This window comes from Notolepis coatsorum, assembly GCF_963971535.1.
Source record: "Notolepis coatsorum genome assembly, chromosome: 8".
Taxonomy (NCBI): Eukaryota; Metazoa; Chordata; class Actinopteri; order Aulopiformes; family Paralepididae; genus Notolepis; species Notolepis coatsorum.
In genome coordinates this window covers 130004519-130023341 of record NC_140172.1, presented here as the reverse complement: position 1 = coordinate 130023341, position 18823 = coordinate 130004519, and the positions used below count along the sequence as shown (strand labels likewise).

Here is an 18823-nt window from a genome sequence, read left to right as displayed (position 1 = left end):
TCACCGTGGGTGGGACGTAGCTTCGGCGCATATTAACGCCTGGGAGTGAGTGGAGCTCCATCTCCCACTCTCTCCAGGTGGATGAAAGGTGTGCGGGAATGGGGTCGTCCCAGCCCTGGTCCTTGTCCCACAATGCTCGTACAATCATTTTTGCCCTGGTGGTGTACGGTAGAATACATCCTAGCGGGTCATATTGTCGGGCGAGTGTTGTGTACACACTCCGTCTGGTGGTCGGCGCCGCCGCCGGCCTTCCCTGCTCCGTAGTCAGGGGCTTGTGTCTGTAGTGAAGCGAATCTGTTTTGAATCGCCACACCAATCCCAGGGTCATCTCCTGGGCTTCTCCCGGGATTGTAGCCATCCAGGTCTCGCTGCTGGCTGCCTTGTCCTCGGAGGAGAGGCTGCGCAGTACTTGCGGATCGCTGCTGGCCCACTGCCTGAGATCAAAGCCGCCTTTGATCAATGAGGCGCGGAGTTTAATCAGGAGAGCCTCGGCTTCTTCCTGGGTTGAAAGGCTTTGTAAACAGTTGTCTACGTAGAAGCTGTTCTTTACGCTGTGTCGGACCTCTTCGTCCGCTGCTGGGTCCTCTGCTACATGTTTCTGTAGTGCAAATGTAGCACAGCAGGGGCTGCACGTCGTTCCGAAGGGGAGGACTTCCCATTGGTAGATGGCTGGGTGCTCATCTCCTGGCTTCTCTCTCCATAGGAACCGTAACAGGGGCTTGTCCTCCTCTACTAATCTCACCTGCAGGAACATTCCTTTAATGTCCCCGCTGATGGCCACCTTTTCCTGGCGGAAGCGGAGTAGAACGCCGAGTAGGGAGGGGCCGAGTGTGGGACCGGGCAGTAACTCTTTATTCAGATTTTGGGATCCGATCTGGTAGCTGCAGTTAAATACTATGCGGTCTTTACCGTTGTGATGGACCTTGTGGTGAGGCACGTACCACGATTCAGTGGTCTGGTCAGCTTCTTTAATGTCCATCTTTGTGACGTGTCCCGCTGTGATGAGCTTCTCAATCTCAGCGCGGTATACACTCTCTTGGGCGGGGTTCTTGGCTAAGCGCCGCTCCGTGTTCAGCAGGTACCGTTCTATGGCGTCTGTCTTGGCGTGGAAAGTAGGCATTCCTTCTCGCCGCAGGAGTGGCGTGGCGTATCTTAACACGCCGTTGACCGGGACTCTCTTGGTCCCTGTCTCGAGGAGGTGAATGGCGTAAATGTCATCTTTAGAGCGAATGTCTTTCTTTCCATTCTTAAAGGGCATTTGTTCCAAGCTCCATAGCCGCTCTACGTGTTGCAGGAGTGCGGTTTCTCCCTCTGTGACTCGGGAGTGGAGACATCTAATGGCTGTACTTCGGTTGAGAGATTTGGCGAGCGGGCCTTGGAGAGTCCATCCCAAACGGGTCTCGACTGCTGCAGGACAGCCTCGGGGTCCGGTATGAACCCGGTCTATCGGGACAATGAGGTCTGCATGGTCGGAGCCTATCAACAGGGTCGGCATAGCATTGTCTATGAGCGGGATCGGTAACTTGCGCAGATGTGCATATTTCTCCATCAGCTTGGCGACGGGGTATGTGTACCGCGACAGTCCTATTTCTTGGCTGGTGAAAGCGTCTGCAATCTGGTACCGTCGCTCAGGCTGGCCGCTTGCTGCGATAGAGAATGAGACATTCTCGCCCTTTATCGTCTTCAAATCTCGTCTTATTGTCCGAATTGTCATTTGGGTTTCGCTTCCCCGCAGCCCTAGCTGGGCCGCAGCGGAGGCGAGCAGCAGGGTCTTCTCTGACCCGTCATCGAGGACGGCGTAAGTGTCCAGGACTTTATTCTGGTAGCTTAGTGTCACACGCACTACTTTTAGGAGTACTCGGGCTCCACTGCTGCTGGCGGGATCGATGTACATGACGCTCGCTTTGCGGCTGGATGGTGCAGGTGAAGGGCGCCGTCTGTTACTGTCGTGAAGTATGTCCAGATGGGCTCCATCGCACTTGGTGCACCTTTTCTTTAAGCGGCATTCGGCTGCCATGTGTGAGCGCGCACAGCGAAAACAGCGCTTGTTGGACTTTATCCATTGACCTGCTTCCTCCGCGTTCAGCTTGGGGAAGGAGTCACATTGCGCTAGCCAGTGTTCTTTCTCACAGTAGGGGCACACTATCTTCCACTTCTCCGTTCTGGAGGGGGTACTGTGGCTCCTGCTGCTCGGTACTGACTCCGATTGGTGCATCACAGTCACCGATCTTCTTCCATCATTTAGTCGTCTGGTTCCTTCTCTGGAGCCAGGGGTGCTCCGTCCGAATGTATCTAGCCGTAGGCTGCTGACTTCTCTCGCCAGGAAGTCTGCTAGATCGAGGAGGTTCGGTTCGGGGCCATTCGGGTCTCTGTGGTCCCTCTGCCGCCTAAAGCGCTCCTGACGAGCGGGCGGCAGCTTCTCCAGGATCCTTTCCACATTTGAGTTGGCGTAAAGTTCATACTTCCCCTTCTCTCTTTGCGCTCCCAACATCCCTACCAGGGACTGCACTCTGATGGACAGGTCGTCCAGTGCTCGATTGTCTATTGCTGGGGGTAAGCGGTCGATGTGTCGGATCTCCTGGATCACGTAATCCCATATGCGCCCATACCTCTGGTCCAATGCTACCAGCGCTGCTGTGCTGGAAGTCGCGTAGGCGAGCGCTATATTATGTGCGCGGGGCACCTTTAAGTGCTGCAGTAGGATGGCGTATTTGTGGCGTTCATCCAATACATCCACCAACATGGTCTCCAGACACATGCGGAGTTCTGTATACTGGGCCCGGTTCTCTTGGGTGAAGTCGGGTACCATAGGCGTGCCAATGTATGACGCTGACTGTGGATACATCGGCGAGCGTTGGGGGAGAGGCCTCCTAGGCGAGTCTCCTCCCGCTTCTTGGTATGGGCTGGTACCGGCAGTGTACCATGGCCCGCTTGTCCAGGTGCTGTTCCTCGGTGCGGGTCGTGCGTCGTGCTCACCCGTGTATAGAGTCGGGGGTCTGTAGCGCAGCTCCGCGGGAGTATAGCCTGGGCTGTACCGGACCTCCTGGTCCGGTAGAGTACTGTGCTGTCTTCGGGCGCGGTTCTCCTCCTCTTCCTCTTCGTCTTCAGTTAGGTCATCCAGTGCTTGTAGTCTCTGGTTTAGCCTCTCCACAGGATATGCTGCTCCTTCCCGGTTGCTAGGTCTCGCTTGGACCGGTGGGGGGAGGTGGTCTGTGGGGGGTATAGACCTCGTCTGTTGGTCAAGTTCAGGGTTGTTTACTCGGCTAGGGGATGCCGCCCTGGAGGTGTGTCTAGACGAGTTCCTGGAGCCTCTGGCGGAGGGAGAGGGTGTTGTCCGTCTGATCAGCTGTTCTATTAGTTGCGACTGCTGTCTGTCGCGCGCTGCGTCCCGTTGAGCACCGGCTCGTTCTCGGGCCACATTCTCTTCCATCTGAATGCGTCTTATTTCTAGACGTATCTGCTCGTGTTCGCTTCGTTGCTGTATCTGCAATCGATCGCGTTCACCCTGGAGTCTATCGCGTTCAGTAGAGGCTTTCAGGCTGACGAGGAATGCCTGCTGTAGGGTCCTCTCTGCCTCGCTGGGAGAAGGCGGTTGTATAGGGGAGCCTTCCCTCGGGGTACTCCTTGCGGAGCCTTGGAGCTCTATCTCCACGGTGCTCTCCCCGTCTTCTTCCGTGCCGAGTTCTCTCTCGGTAGCGTTGTATTCCTCCCGGGACTCATCGGGGACTACTTCTTCAGTACTGGCGGGGTGTGAAGTCATGTCTGGTTCCCACTGGTCCCCACCGTGAACTTGGTCAGTTACATTAGAGCCCGTAGGGGCCTCTATGGTCGGGGTAGTCTGGGCGTTGGGGTTAGACATACTTTTACTTTCTAGTTTTACCGCGTTTACTGTTAGTAGAAGACTAGGTTGTTGACTGACAGCGTAAGCCTCTAAGTACTGAGGGAGCCGTCGTTCGCGCTGCGGGCGTTGGTTAGGAGGATCGTTTCGTGGAGTGTTCATAATAGGCCATTTCAATATTAATAACACTATATTAATATTACACTAATTACCATCCGGCTCGAAGGACCAATTGTAACTGAGGGGTACAATTCCCTGACTGTATTACTAGATATGATACTTACTACCACTACCTTTGTACTTAATATTCGGCCACCCAGTACACGGCATAAATATATTATCATGAACACTCTCACGTAGATGAAACGGATCCAACACAAATGTACGAATTAGAAACAAGTCTTTATTGCCTACACAGCGATGGTGTGTAGACTAAACACTTAATCACTTAATTACATTTATGAATTGAAATAGTATGCTCTTTTATGGCAAGGAGTATTCGTCGGTATATCAATAGATAATGTCCAATCTCTGAAGGCGCAGGTGGTAAATATACGACCTGGAATAGTTAAGGAATAACAGCAATGATACTTTAATGATTATAGGCTGGATACACTAGAGGGGGTTAATCCGGTCGATTGTAAGCCGACAGGAGTAGGAGGGGGGGGGGGGTAGAATCCAGCTGCCTCGTCCGGCCAAGGGTATCCCAGGAGAACCCACTGTAGTGCCGTTCAATGCGCCGGCGATCCTTGGACCACAGATGAAAGCAGGTGGACTCTTTGTGGGCCGGCTCTCTCCGGTCCACGGGGGAGAGATGTGGAGAGACCTCGTCTTGCAGAGCGTCTCCTCACCTTGTGTCCTCTCCAGGGGGGGGGGTTCCAACACACGGTAGTGTCGGGGGTCTTTATCCATAGAATAATCAAAGTATCCAAAGCATAATCCGTGCCTGGGAAGGCGGGCTGTCGTCGGTAGAATAATCCGGTATACAGGTCCACTCGCTCGTCGGCTCTGGGGCTCCTCGGGTGCAGCTTCACATAGGGTCAACCACCCTGGGTAAGCAGCCAGTTCTCTGCCCGAAACGATGGGGTACTGACTACGGTAGTATTCTCACCGCACGAAGCACTATATATTAACAGACTATTATTAGCTTAATAGACTACGTCCAACTCGACGATATAGTGCCAAATATGACTATTCAAATATTAATATACACGATGTCTCAATACCGATGGTAGGCGAACTTGGCCTTACTCCCACACGTGGCATCGCGGGGAGGCTTTACGTCTGTGACTCTATTGGAGGGTAAGAAACTGGACTGAAAAGAAAGTCCTACTTTAGTAGCGCAGTATATATACGCACTATGAACAAATAGTCCCATTAGTGGTGCGGTAGCCAAATTCCTACGCGGAACTAGGACTTGTTCGTACATGTCGATCGGTACGTTTGCACTGGGTCTGAGGGGTATGGCAGCCTGGCACCAAGGTCTCGACCAATAGTAGAATGGAGACTATTATGGGATGTTCAGTAGGCTAGAATGGATATTCAATGCATATTGTACAAGGAATATACAAGGGATATCAGGGAATATTAGAGAATATACAAATACAATTAAATATATATATATAAATAAATATATATATTCGGTTTAATCTGGCCCTTCACAACAATTACTATCGCTTTCGATGTCCATTGATTGATTGATTGATTGATTGATTGAAAACTTTATTAACAGTTGCAGGATGAGTACAGTACAGTACAGCTCAATACACACAATTGTTAAGGGGACCAGAGAAAGACTTTCGTCTTGTTTACATCAGGGTCCCCCATTTTCAATTCATCATAACAGACAGACAGTACTGCTGCTACATCTATAGATTGATTTAAATGATGACATACCAGATTTACAAATACAGTACTGTTTGTGATACAAGAAGAGTAAAAAGAAAAAAAAGAGTATATACATTTGACGAAGAAACTGTACATTGGAGGAGGTTGGTAGGAGGGTAACTGTTGGATTATCGACTAAACCTTACTTGGTCCCAAGAAGAGGGTCTCGTGTATTACTGGGTTTAATAGGACATTTACTGTATATTGGAGGGGGTTGCGTTAGGACATTTACAGGGTCCAGTTTCGAATTGCAGTCTCTCGTAGGTGCATTTAATTTCCTTGTACTGTATGTACTTGTGCAATGAGAGTCTGCCACTACATTTAATCTAATAATCTAAATCAGTATAACCATCTCCCTACAGACTACCTTGTGGTCGCTAATCAACAAAACCATGTGACCAACACGTGACCTTAAATAGGAAGTAGTTTGAAGCATAGGTTTGTTTGGAGGACATGATGTTAGATCACATCGGCGTTTTGTTGGGGGTCGTCGGTTTTGGGCCAAGCTGCAAAGCCGCAAGTTGTCATACTTTTAACCTTAACAGTCTATAAACATACCCCTAACCTAATCTTAAGCACTCCCACTACCTAACTTTTTTTTAAAATAAATGTAACGTTAAAATGTCCTTCCGGGCCGTGTGATCTAGCATCTACCAAGAAACATGTCTTCCTCCTCCTGACCTGTGCTGTTTATTATTATGCCACTTGTACAGGATTTGTGCAAGAAGACGTTCATCTGACATGAGACACACGGGGGCTATTTTGTGTGCAAACTTTCTTCTTTGTTTCCAAGTTATCGCAAATGTAGGGAACGACTGTCGACAGCAAGAATGGCCTGTTCCGTACAGGTAGGATGCACTTTTCTCATTCTCTTATCGTGTGACATGGCTAGAAACGGCACCAAAGTTGAGCTGCTGAGAACAGTCACACTTTGGTTCTGTTGGTCAGGTGAATGCTCTCCTCATTGCGCAGTAGTACAGAAGTAACGTACCCTGATTTAATTAATAGTATTCGATTGCAGATATCTTGGTCCCAAACTACAGGTGAATGTCAATTTTCATTAAATTACAACAGTGGCCAATGAGTTATGGCACTAGTACTACCTGTATGGCAAAACAAGTAACTCAAAATGTATTAAATACTAAAGTATTTGATATTGAATGTGCTGATATTGAAATATCTAAAGTAAAAATACACATTCAATAACGTTTTTGTATTCCAATGTGTAATAGTGTTCTATCGTTGATATGAAGTACTTTGTGATGATCCACTAGCGCTGCTTGACCTCAGATTATGTTGGCCCGCTTTAAATTTGAAATGTATTATGTAATGTATCACATGTTTGTGTGCAAAGCAAGTTTCTCAGAAGTAACACAATTAGTGTATATACTTGACCACATCCTATGGCCTATTTTATTTTATAATTGTATTATATTCTATTTTATTCTACCGTCTGTCTGTCTGTCTAATGTTGCACCAAATGACCAAATCAAATTCTTTGTATGTGTAAACTACTTCAATAAAGGGCATTTTTCAAGTAAAGTACAAGTACAGTACCGTAACATTTTACTTATGTATGGTACTTGATTTATTTTCCACCCCTGGACATTATGTATGGCCTGCTTGTGAGTTTGTATGTCATTTCATCGACAGGCGGTTTGAAAAGCGCCCTGTTGTGGACTCTTATTGTAAAGCCCTGTACCCCTTCTGCCCCACTGGAGAAAGAGATGGACGCATGCCCTACATAAGGGACTGGGATGTCATTTACGTGTATCGACTGCAAGCTCCAGTTTGGGAGTTCAAGTTTGGAGATGTGTTGGGGAAATTTGTGAGTAACAAAATGGCATCCAATGTAATAAAAAAAGTCAACCAACGAACTAGATTCTTGTACCGGATCTCCTCTCTGGTAAACAAGAATACCCTGAAGACTCTGGCAGGAGCACTCATTCAAGGGTACTATGATTATGCGTGCACCTCATGGTACCAAAGCACCTCAAAGGCGCTTAAAACAAAATTACAAACATCACAAAACAAACTGGTCAGACTACTACTTGACCTGAACCCCAGAACCCACCTCACCCCTGCCCACTTTGACAACCTAGGATGGCTTAGAGTAGACGACAGAGTACAGCAACTTGCAATGGGCCTGGTCTACAAGATACACTATACGACCGGGGTGCCCATGTACATGTCAAAATACTTCCCAAAGGTCAGTGAATACCACAACCACTACACCAGAGGAAGCTCAACAAATCATGTTAAACCCAGATTCGGCTCAAACAAGGGACTAAACACGTTTCGCAATTATGCCACAACAATGTGGAACGCCCTACCCAAAGCTGTAAAGGAATGTGAATCCCTGCCCACATTCAAAACCGCTCTTAAAGAGCACCTACGGGAGGCTGCAATTCGAAACTGGCCACCGTAAATGCCCAAAACCCCCACCACCTCCTAATAGACAGTCTCCTCCCCACCGCATGTATATATTCTCTCCCCGCCGTATGTATATCTCTCTCCCACCCACCCACCCCCTCCTAATGTACAGTCCCCTCCCCATCATATGTATATACTCTGTGACTGTCAGGATCTAGGGGTAACAGTACTGTATATTTGAATACCGATTATGTCACAAATGTATCAGTACTAAATACCTATATGTCCCTATGCCACAAATGTCATGTATGTTGTGTATGTCATAAATGTCTATATGAATTGAAAATGGGGGACCCTGATGGAAACAAGACAAACGTCTTTCTCAGGTCTGCATCCCCTTAACAATTGTATGTATTGAGCCGTACTGTATTGTACCCATTCTGCAATCTGTTAAATAAAGTTTTCATTCATTCATTCAACATTCTATTGAGGAGGGGGATGGGGAGAAAGAACAGGCTGACAAGAAAGGGGTGCTTTGTAGAACATGGCACATACTTTACTATCTCACTCCCACACACCGCAAGAAATTAAGAAAAATACCTCCCCCTTACCAACTACTGTAGATCTGTATGCACATGATTTTGTGTAATGGTTTTGATTAGGGCTGAACAAGTCACCTGAATTTGATCAAAATCCCAATATAGCATAGTGCAATATCCAAATGACAGGAGATGCAATGTTTGTTAAAGGTGGAATTTGTCAAAATACCTTAATGAGTTTGTATTGCATGGATTCCTATTGTATTGTAATGGATTCTTATTGTGTGGATTCTCATGGTATTTATATTGTATTTGTATTATATTATTACAGTTCTTATTGTGCTATATCGCAAGTCGAATTCCCCTTGTGGGACAACCGAACTGAACTCCTCTTTATCGTTGACAGCACATCATGCATGACGCCATCGGATTCAGCAGTTCTCAAACGGGCGTCAACTTCACCATGGAGTGGTACGAGCTGTTTCAGTTGGGCAACTGCACCTTCCCCCAGCACAGACCTGAGATCAGCGCCCCCTTCTGGTGCAACCAGGGAGCCGCCTGCTTCTTCAGCGGCATAGATGATGCGCACTGGTCAGAGAACGGTACCTTGGAGAAAGTGGGAGAGATCACCGGTAAGAATGTGATGCCGGCGTTGTTTAGTTGTCTTTGGATGAGACGCTAAACCAAGGTCCTGACTGAATCTCGGTTGTTAAAGAACCCAGGATGCCTCTCGCAAAGAGTAGGGGGTTTCCCCGATGTTCCTGGCCAAATTCCCAATCAGGTCTCTGAAATCAAGGCCACCTAATCATCCCTTCCCCTTAATTGGCTGGTATCAATCCCTGTCTCCTGAGCCAGTGTATGGCAGTGTTATGACCCTGGCTCAGAGGGAAGCAACATAAAGGGACACAGACAACAAAGGTCAAGTTTAAACCAAAAATGATATATTTATTACTACAACTATTGCAAACAAAGGGTTAATTGTGGTGGAAGGGGAAGACACTGCTGCCACCGTGTCTTCAAGCAGAAAAGATAGTTTGTGTGGGGCGGGGGAGGGCCTTTTAAGCCCACTGCAGGTGGTTCTCAATTAGGTGATTGGCAGCAATCACCTGGAACACAAGACACACAGTTAATAGCAGCATGGTACATAACAGGCAGCCATTGAGCCTGCATAGCCCAAGGTTGGGTGCTACCAGTGGTGGTGAAGGAGGCAATTTCCACCCTACATTGTGGGGAGCGCTTTGAGTGTCTAGAAAAGCGCTATATAAATGTAATGAATTATTATTACCTCTCGACTGACATGGTTCATACAGTATGCAGAAACTAGGAGGACATAAGAGTGATTACATCGATGGTGGCTTGGGCTTCCCAGTCTCTGTTTTGAAGACTAGCAGTCTGTTCAGAATGTCGACCCTTGAAACGGTTTCGTGAAGCATCAGTTACTCAGTCCCCATCATTTACATCATGCTACATCACTATTGATGACATTATTGACGATCATTTGATTCCAAAGTCCATATTGGATGGCTGTTTTCTTCTTGAGAGCATCTAATGTAATCTTCAAACATTTTAATGAATGAATAGTTTATATATATCGGGGTGCCTCCCGCACCCGGCGGTATTGTCGCATGTCTTACCCACATATCCCGTTCTCCCTCTCCTCTATCGGTCCTGCGTGACCATAAAAAGCTGTAAAAATGCTAAAAATAATAGAATATATAAAAAAATATATATATATATTTAAACAAGAAATACCGGTAACTGTAATTTTTATTTTTTTTTATCCACTTTTTCTCCCATTTTCTATATTTTCTCCCATCCCAATTTCGTATCATCCAATTCAACCCTCCCCTGTCACGAACGCTGTTTCTTGCCTCCCACAAGCCGGCTGCAATGTGGACTAAGTCATACATAGCACAAGTCCCCTCCGGTACTTGAGGTAACGGCAGTCGCATCTTTTCACCTGCGCAGCTCGATCTCTCAGTGGCGAGGAGTAACGCGTGGGAGGCTCACGCTGCCCCCGACACTTCCTGATTCTACTGCGCAGGCGCACCAACCGAGCTGTAGGAGTCGCTGTCCACAACGCCCGATCCCCACCCATCAGTTTCCCACCCCCTAATACGGCCAATGTGTATTAGTACGGACGACCAGCTAAACTGAAAGCAAATGTGGAGAGCGGGGCTCGAACAGGCGAGCCCAGCGTCTCCAGATTTCGTGGCGAGCGCCTTGCCCACTACGCCACGTAGCCGCCCAAATAACTGTAATTCTTTTAAATAATAATACAAAGATAATTTGCTGTGAAAATATATATATTTTTTTATAAAGTAAGATAAAATAATAAACAAAGTAGACTTTTGTCCGAAAAGGAATAAGAAGAAGCAATATATGCTTATCAGGTCATATACCCCTTATTGCAATAATACCATTAACACTTTGGCTGCCTAAGGTTAAATTCATGATATACCATAGATTGCCAGCGCTATTTGTCTATGGAGAAAGTCCCCTTCTTTGCAGGGCTATAACTTTTTAAATTCTATTGCTACATTGCCATTATTAGGGCCCATTCAAAGTCCTATATGTATTGTTCATTGTGTAGCAACGTTAAACTTTTTCATTCACATATTCATAGTAAAGTATGGTCTAATGTATAAGTATGTTTTCATCTCTTTCTGCAGCTTTCTCCAGAACGTGATATATAGCCCCAAATGCATTATATTGATGATGAAATACAGTTTGATGGCAATCAGCGCGATATAAAAAATTCCAACTAGACGTACTTCTAGAAGTTACTACACGTCATCTGATGTTGACCGGATGGGCGAGGGGGCGTTTATAATTCCGTGGGCAGCGTTATACCAATCATCTAATGTGGGTCAAATGTTGATAATAGCAGTTAGTATCGAAGACGGTAACGTTACACGCTGAAACTCACCCAGTCTCCGCGCGCCGTTGGGCGATCATCGTAGAGTAGAAATCTTATCATTATGGGATATATTTTTACCCGGTCCATCTCCAGCTTGTATAATGGTATATACGTCCAAATCATGTTGTTTATCGAGTTATTGCCAATCGATCACCGTGTAGCGTGACGAGCCAGAGTCCCATGACCTATAGCGAGCGCCCCGGAAGTACTACGGACGTCTAGGACAACCTCTATGCAACATCCTGTTTGGCGATTGCGCCGATCGGCCACCAGATGGCGCTCCTGAACCGCCAGAGAGCTCAGTGGGTCCTGCTGGTGGATCTCAGGCCAGCGGAGGGGACATATGAATCCGATCGCAGATTTTTGAAATATTGATATAAGGACGACGTAACGCGTCCTCCGGCAACTTTAGCATGGCCAGCAAAGACGTCTAAAGACGGTTCCCGGCAGTCAAAGTGTTAACAATTTTTTCAACCAGTGTTGTAAAAACAATTAATTATAATAATAATTTAATTCGAACAGAATTATCTGCAAGCTAAATCACTTGACCATCGATCAAGTTAATATATAATAATTACTGTTATTATCCCCAGGGAAACAGTTCCACAATTTGTACCGGTGGATCAATGACGACAATAGGACAGGGATCTACTACGAGACGTGGACGGTGCGCTCCGAGCGCAGCCCCAACGCCACGGTGTGGTTCGAGTCCTACGACTGCTCCCAGTTCGTCCACCGCGTGTACAGGAAGATAGCTGAGCTGGGAGCCAATCTCTCCAGCATATCCCCGACCAAATACACCAAGATCTACCTGTATAGCGGAGAGCCCACCTACCTGGGCAACGACAGCACCATATTCGGACAGGCCTCGACGAGTCAGCTGGCCGCGGACATCCTCAAATTCTACTACCCCTTCAGACCGCATCAGTCAAAACTGGAATTTGGCTTAAGTCTATTGCAGGTCTATGACAAGGTTGTGTTGGAAAAGAGTTTCTACTTGTACTACAACTTTGAGTATTGGCATCTGCCGATGAAGTATCCCTATATACAAGTCCTATATGAGGAGGTGCCTTTGCCCTGACCTGCGACTTAAAGCTGTCCAGTTTTCTTGCACTGTTTTATATCAGTATTTTCCTTTCCTACTGTATTGTTTTTCTCTCCACGCTTTTGCATTACAGTGTGAACACTGCTGAAAGAATGCACTGAATTAGGCTGCACATTTAGACTGAGACCCCATGCTGTGAATCGTCAAGTTATTTCTGGTCTCAAGACTGTTAGGTCTAAGGGGGGGCGGTCTATTAATCTTGTAACAAGTACATTCCAAGTTTTGTCTAAAGGGGTGAAATAAAGTGTGTGTCAATGTGTAAAATCCACAAATAAGAGGCTGAAACATGTTGTCTGCTGCTATGCATTAAAAAAAACATGTACTTTTGTGAGTGTGGATTTCCCCCCCCCTTTTTTATCCACTTTTTCTCCTTATTTTTCTATTTTTCTCCCATCCCAATTTCGTATTTCCAATTCTCCCCTGTCTTGAACGTTGCTCGACTATGCCTCCCACTGGTCGGTCGTAGGGAGGATAGAAGCCTTGCATCACGTGTCCCCTCCGGTACACAAGGAGGCAGCCTGTCTCATCTTTTCACCAGACAGCGCAGACTCTTGGTGTGAATTGGTGTGATGAGCAGTGGCGGCCCGTGGATGCTTCGCCACTAGGGGCGCTATACCAAACATTTTGCAAACATGTACAGTACCACGCAACCGACTCATGGCAAGACGTGAGCGATTCGACTCACGCTCACGGCAATGAATCGGCTCTTATGAACGAGTCGCTCAGCTGTTACTACAACAACACACAACCAGTCAAATAAAGTATAGTCTAATTCACAACTTGAAACACAATATATAAATAGAAAAGTTAGAAACAAAACTCGCTCCGTCTCCAAACACACGCAGATCTCTCCCTCTCTCCTTCTCTCTCTCACACACAGCGCGACGTGGAATCGATTCGTTACACAATCAGACCTATTATATACCAAGAATAACTTCAGTATGAGTACAGGGCTGTACACATATTTTGCATATTGTTAAACGAGCCAAGGCTAGCTATTAAACTATCGATATGAATCGAAAAACTGGGACCCTGATAAGACAAACGTCTTTCTCTGGTCTGCATCCCCTTAACAATTGTGTGTATTGAGCCGTACTGTATTGTACCCATTCTGCAATCTGTTAATAAAGTTCTCATTCATTCATTCATTCAAACATAGACGATATTGAACAAGCCATAATCCACGTATTTTCAATCCAAAAGCGAGAGAGAGAGACTCACTGTTTAGTTGACACGTCCAGGGCAGGAGGGCTTGCCTTGATAAAGTAGTGTATAATCCACTGTTGATGTATTCCAGACCACTGTCCACTGTGTCCAGACTGCATCCGCCATATAGCTTGTTAGCCAAGTGTTAGCTTGTTACCACACAACACAAGTACTTCATTCCTTTGTCCATTTCCGCTCGAACAGACTGCAAACTACCTGGCGTTCTATCGCCATGCTCTAAGACAAACTCTAACCTTAACCAACTTTGAAAGAGTGCCTAAGCTTAACAGTCTAAAGAACTTGCAGTCACGGCACGCTCTGCTGCCTGCATCTCACAACAACACAACAACACAACTATCTCTCACCAATGGACCAACCTAGGAATAAGCTAGAATTGGAACATTAGAAATTGGATTCGGCCAATCAGAGATCGTCTCTGTGAAATTCTGCTACGGAAAAAAATACTGGCGTCGGCCAATCAGAGAGCGTCTCTGCGAAATGCGGCTACAGAAATTCTTGACGCTACTGGCTAGACCGCTTCAAATCGCGCCCGGATTCCAACATAATAGTCATATTTCAACGCACAACGCGTTATGCACTGATTGGCTGTGACGGATACAGCGATCAAACTGTGACGCGCACTCAGAGCGCTATCGTGTCTAGCCCGGGCCGAGAAATACGAAAAAATAAAAAAAACGTCACTTCCTGCTCAGGAAAACGAGTGTTTTTTTATTTTAGATAATAACGTTATATTGTGCATTGGAAATACAAACATACTTAAAATGAGTAAATATTATTCATTTTAAACATGTTTATATTATTTATAGGGCTATAAAACGAAAGTTTTATTTTCTTCTTCTCTGATTTAACAGCAGGTGGGGCGGCGCCCGTGCGCCCCTAGTGGCAGAGCCGCCACTGGTGATGAGAATTACTTGGACCTCAATGTCTCCAAGACTAAGGACATGATAATTGACTTCAGACACAACCCCGATCATCAAGCCAGTGTAGCTAGTGTAATTCACGACGAGGATGTCCAGATTGTTGAATCGTACAAATACCTGGGAACTGTGTTTGACTGTAAACTGAAGTTCAACTTAAATACAGAGTATTGTTAAAAAAGATCAGCAGGGATCTACCTGCTGAGAAAGCTGAACTCTTTTAATGTTAGTGCGAAGATCTTGAGCACTTTTTATAGTTGAAAGCCTCCTAACTTTTTCTTTTATCTGCTGGTTCAGTGGCCTGTCCATTAAAGATAGGAACAGCCTACAGTACATAGTGAGAGTGTGCTCCAAAATAATTGGAGTAAAACAGAGAGACCTATGTTCTCTCTGGACGGACCAGGTGGTCAAGAAGGGGACGAGCATCATTAATCAACCCCTCCATGCTCTGTCTCAGCGGTTCTCACTGTTGCCCTCTGGCCGCCGTTATGACGTCCCACCAAGTAGGACCAACCGCTACGCCAAATCTTTTGTCCCCTCGGCTATCAGACTTTTAAACACAGACGGTAGTCATTTTAAGTAGCCTTTTGCACTTGGTTGTCTGTTTTTACTTTTACTTTGCTGGATTGTGTATCACATGGAGTGTTTCTCTTTTTATTTGCCGTGCTGTTGTTGAGATGTTTTGTTGTTTGTCTTTGTTGCTTGTTGGTGAAGCTGCAAATATGAATTGCCCCACGCGGGATCAATAAAGTTGTCTGAATCTCAGTGGCGAGGTGTAACGCATGGGAGGCTCACACTACCCACGCTACTTCCTGTCTCTGCTGTGCAGGCGTCCCCCAACCGACCTGTAGGAGTCGCTGTCCACAACGTCCAATCCCCGCCCATCGACTTCCACCCAATACCTCTGCCAATTGAGATAGTATGACGACTGGCCCAAGCCGGAGGCAATGCTGACACCTGGATTCGAGATCGGAGTCTATTGCATTGGTGACGAGCGCAATCTCCGCTGCGCCACCCAGCCGCACCGGATTTCCCCTTTTTGATGCTGCGTGTTTAAAGGGGCACCTTTGCACATAATCTCTCACACATCGAGAAATTCTAAACAGTTTTGCACACGTTCATTTAGTTTGACAGTTATTGAGAGTGGATTAGTTTGAATTGGTCCCTATAAGACGAGGTATTGCTGTTTTGTCCATTTACATCGTTGCATGGTGCTGTAATTAGCAACACAGGGATTCAATGTCCCAGATGACATCACTGGTGGCCATATTCAAACAAACCTGTCAAACTAAATGAAGTGTGCAAAACTGTTTTGAATTTCTGGATGTGTGTGAGATTATGTGCATAATAAATCGGCATTGTTTTTTTGGTGAAGTGCCCCTTTAAGAATGTTATGAATCCAAGTCTTGTGAGTTGAGCGTTATAATCCTGTGTATGTAAAATAAATCTCAACTCTGGTCAACTTTGTTTGCCTTATGGATCTCTCTATACGTTAAGGTACACGATGTTTCAGGCCAGGGGAGGGTATTTGTTTAAATTTACAGAGCCTGTATTTATTCATTTACAAAACATTTACTATACAGTACATGTACCGTTATTCATATAATTATTGGGTCAGCACTTGATCCACCAATCTCCTTCGATTGACGCACATGCCAAGCTATAAGTGCACACTGGGTACAAGCGGAAATGCCTACATGGACCAATGCGGAGGTCTGTTATTGCATAACTTTAGTCTGCGTGGACCCTGTATGGTATGTCTGGACTACTTGGAGCACTCACTCAATATTGACACTGAACCAAATGTAGTAGGGATGTACCGAATGCTTCAAAGCTTTGATCATAATGTTGACATTCGAATTCTAAATCAACATTTGAATTTTTAATTCTTTATAAAAAAAGAATTATATCTTTTTTTTATGCGTCTATTCATTATGTTTAAACCAATGGGGGTTTTCTTCAAAGTTGCAGATAAAGATTAGGCTACACTAATATTATAGTATATGACCAGTCAAAATTTTTTATAAAACATTTATCATAAATGATGTAGCGTATCTGCATCCGCTTGGCACTCGGCACTCCATCTAATCAAGACGTCACCATCACTTTCGTACCAACCAGGCCCTTATTGGGTATATTCTATATTGTAATACACTAAATTATGTTATATCTAGTCAAATTAATGGAAGAACAAATATAAATGTAAGGGGGTAGGGATCAATAAGCTTAGCTTCCCTCTACTCCTTTTTTGGACATGTCTGCTAACCAAACGCATTGCTCTTGACCTTTTGTTTATAATTCCTTCTTTTTTTAATGTTTTTCTTTTAATGTTTTTTTTATTTGTTATGATTGTTTGGTTCGACGGAACAAGATATCGTGAGTTTGGAGAAATATGGAGAATAACATGTCCAAAAATAAACGTTTTTCATTCATTCATTCATTTATGTTGACGAGTTGTTATATTTTTATATAAAGTTGATTTAATAAAATAAAACTAATTTAATCAGATTAATCACTTTATTCAAATTGAGGATTTAGTTTGAGGATATTAAAAAATATATAATTTTTTTTAATTTGGATTACGTCATAAAATATGACGACAGACATTCGAAGCTTCGTTCGAATACTTCAATAGAAGCTTTGAATGTTAAAAAATGACATTCAGTACAGCCCTAGTACTACCAGTACCGACTACCAGTTCACGCTAGATCAATCGGTACCAAATGTGGGTACCTTCTTTACTGTACATATTTAGTATAAGCGTGTAATATACTCATCAAAAGGGAGCCTTTTCCACAAATATATAAATTACTCTTCCATCTCTTGGGTATTTGGAAAGACCAGACAAGGTCAGACGAGTTTGATAATACTTGGCCAGATAATGTTATTTCAACATTTAAAAACATGATCATGTTTTGATGATATGATAATGCGAGGAGGCCGGACGTGAGCCCTGAGTGGACAAAGATTCAGGGAAGTAATTCCTATCTTTAGTACCGGTAATTAGACCAATCAGTATAGTTAAAGGAGTGTTTACATTCTAGTTTATAAGGCTGGTATTCAGAGAGGGCCTCTTCTACTCTGCTACCATTCTGTCATTCTGTGATTAGGATACTGTGAGGATCTGACATTGTGTGTGTGTGTTAGAAGGAGGCCGGAGCCAATCGTGACTTAACTTTGTGAATTGAATCTATTTTGTAATAAAGCATCATTGAAACTTAGAAGTATACCGAACTCGTATTTCCTACAACGGTATTTGACCATCTCAGCGACTGGACCAAAGAGACCACACTAGTTTGCATGATTATAAAACACATTTTAAATAAATTATTTACATTATGTGTAGAATGTAGCAGAATGTTCAGGAAGAAAATGAATACAAACACAAATTACATTCACACATTTTTATCACATGTCCAAAACAAGTCTATTTTCATTTCAAGACAGGTGACTAATATGATAGACATAGCGTTCGCCAAACAGACTAAAAACAACAGCATTGTCACCAGTTAACTTCTAGTTGACTTAGTGCAAACAAGTAGATCGATTTCATGGCTGCTGATGAGGGTAAGTTGTTTCTCCTCTTTATCTGCACCGATGCTAACGGAGACAAAGTAAAGAGTTCAAACCGGTACAGAAAATGAAGACGCTGCCTTTCAAATACAAGAGAAACGAAGGAGGCTGAACATTAGAACCGTCATGATGACCATCGTTGCATTTAATCTGTTGTGGAAAAAATAACCAGGTGATGCAGTATGTGTCCTTGAGAGATATGACCATAATAGTCTACGTGAACCAGAAAACACTAGTTCACTTCTGTGATAAATGATGCCATTTGCTACCGATAATATCTCTACACCCTGCTGCTACAGTCTCTGCGAAAGTATTGCAAATATTTCCGTTTTTGATTCAGCCTATTATTAGAGTTCGGCTACATGAAGGGTAAGGAGGGGAAGTCCAGACAGCAAGAAAAAAAAGTGCTTTACAATCTGTATTATTCACTGATCCTAAAGACTA

General features: G+C 44.8%; 1 protein-coding gene across 1 annotated transcript; it reads left to right on the top strand.

Moving 5' to 3' along the window:
- Positions 1-6324: 6324 nt before the first annotated feature.
- On the top strand, positions 6325-16943 carry cln5 (CLN5 lysosomal BMP synthase). Its single transcript, XM_084320219.1, has 4 exons — positions 6325-6573; positions 7379-7553; positions 9044-9269; positions 12151-16943. Exons 1-4 carry the CDS (start codon positions 6467-6469, stop codon positions 12636-12638), a joined length of 996 nt encoding a protein of 331 aa, XP_084176345.1. The 5' UTR covers positions 6325-6466; the 3' UTR covers positions 12639-16943.
- Positions 16944-18823: the final 1880 nt, after the last annotated feature.

Excerpts from the sequence above, each read along its gene's own strand:
- cln5 (XM_084320219.1), top strand. The coding sequence starts at position 6,467 with ATGAGACACACGGGGGCTATTTTGTGTGCAAACTTTCTTCTTTGTTTC. Across the intron at positions 7,554-9,043 it reads GAGATGTGTTGGGGAAATTT|CACATCATGCATGACGCCAT; the intron begins GTGAGTAACAAA and ends TATCGTTGACAG. Across the intron at positions 9,270-12,150 it reads GAAAGTGGGAGAGATCACCG|GGAAACAGTTCCACAATTTG; the intron begins GTAAGAATGTGA and ends TATTATCCCCAG.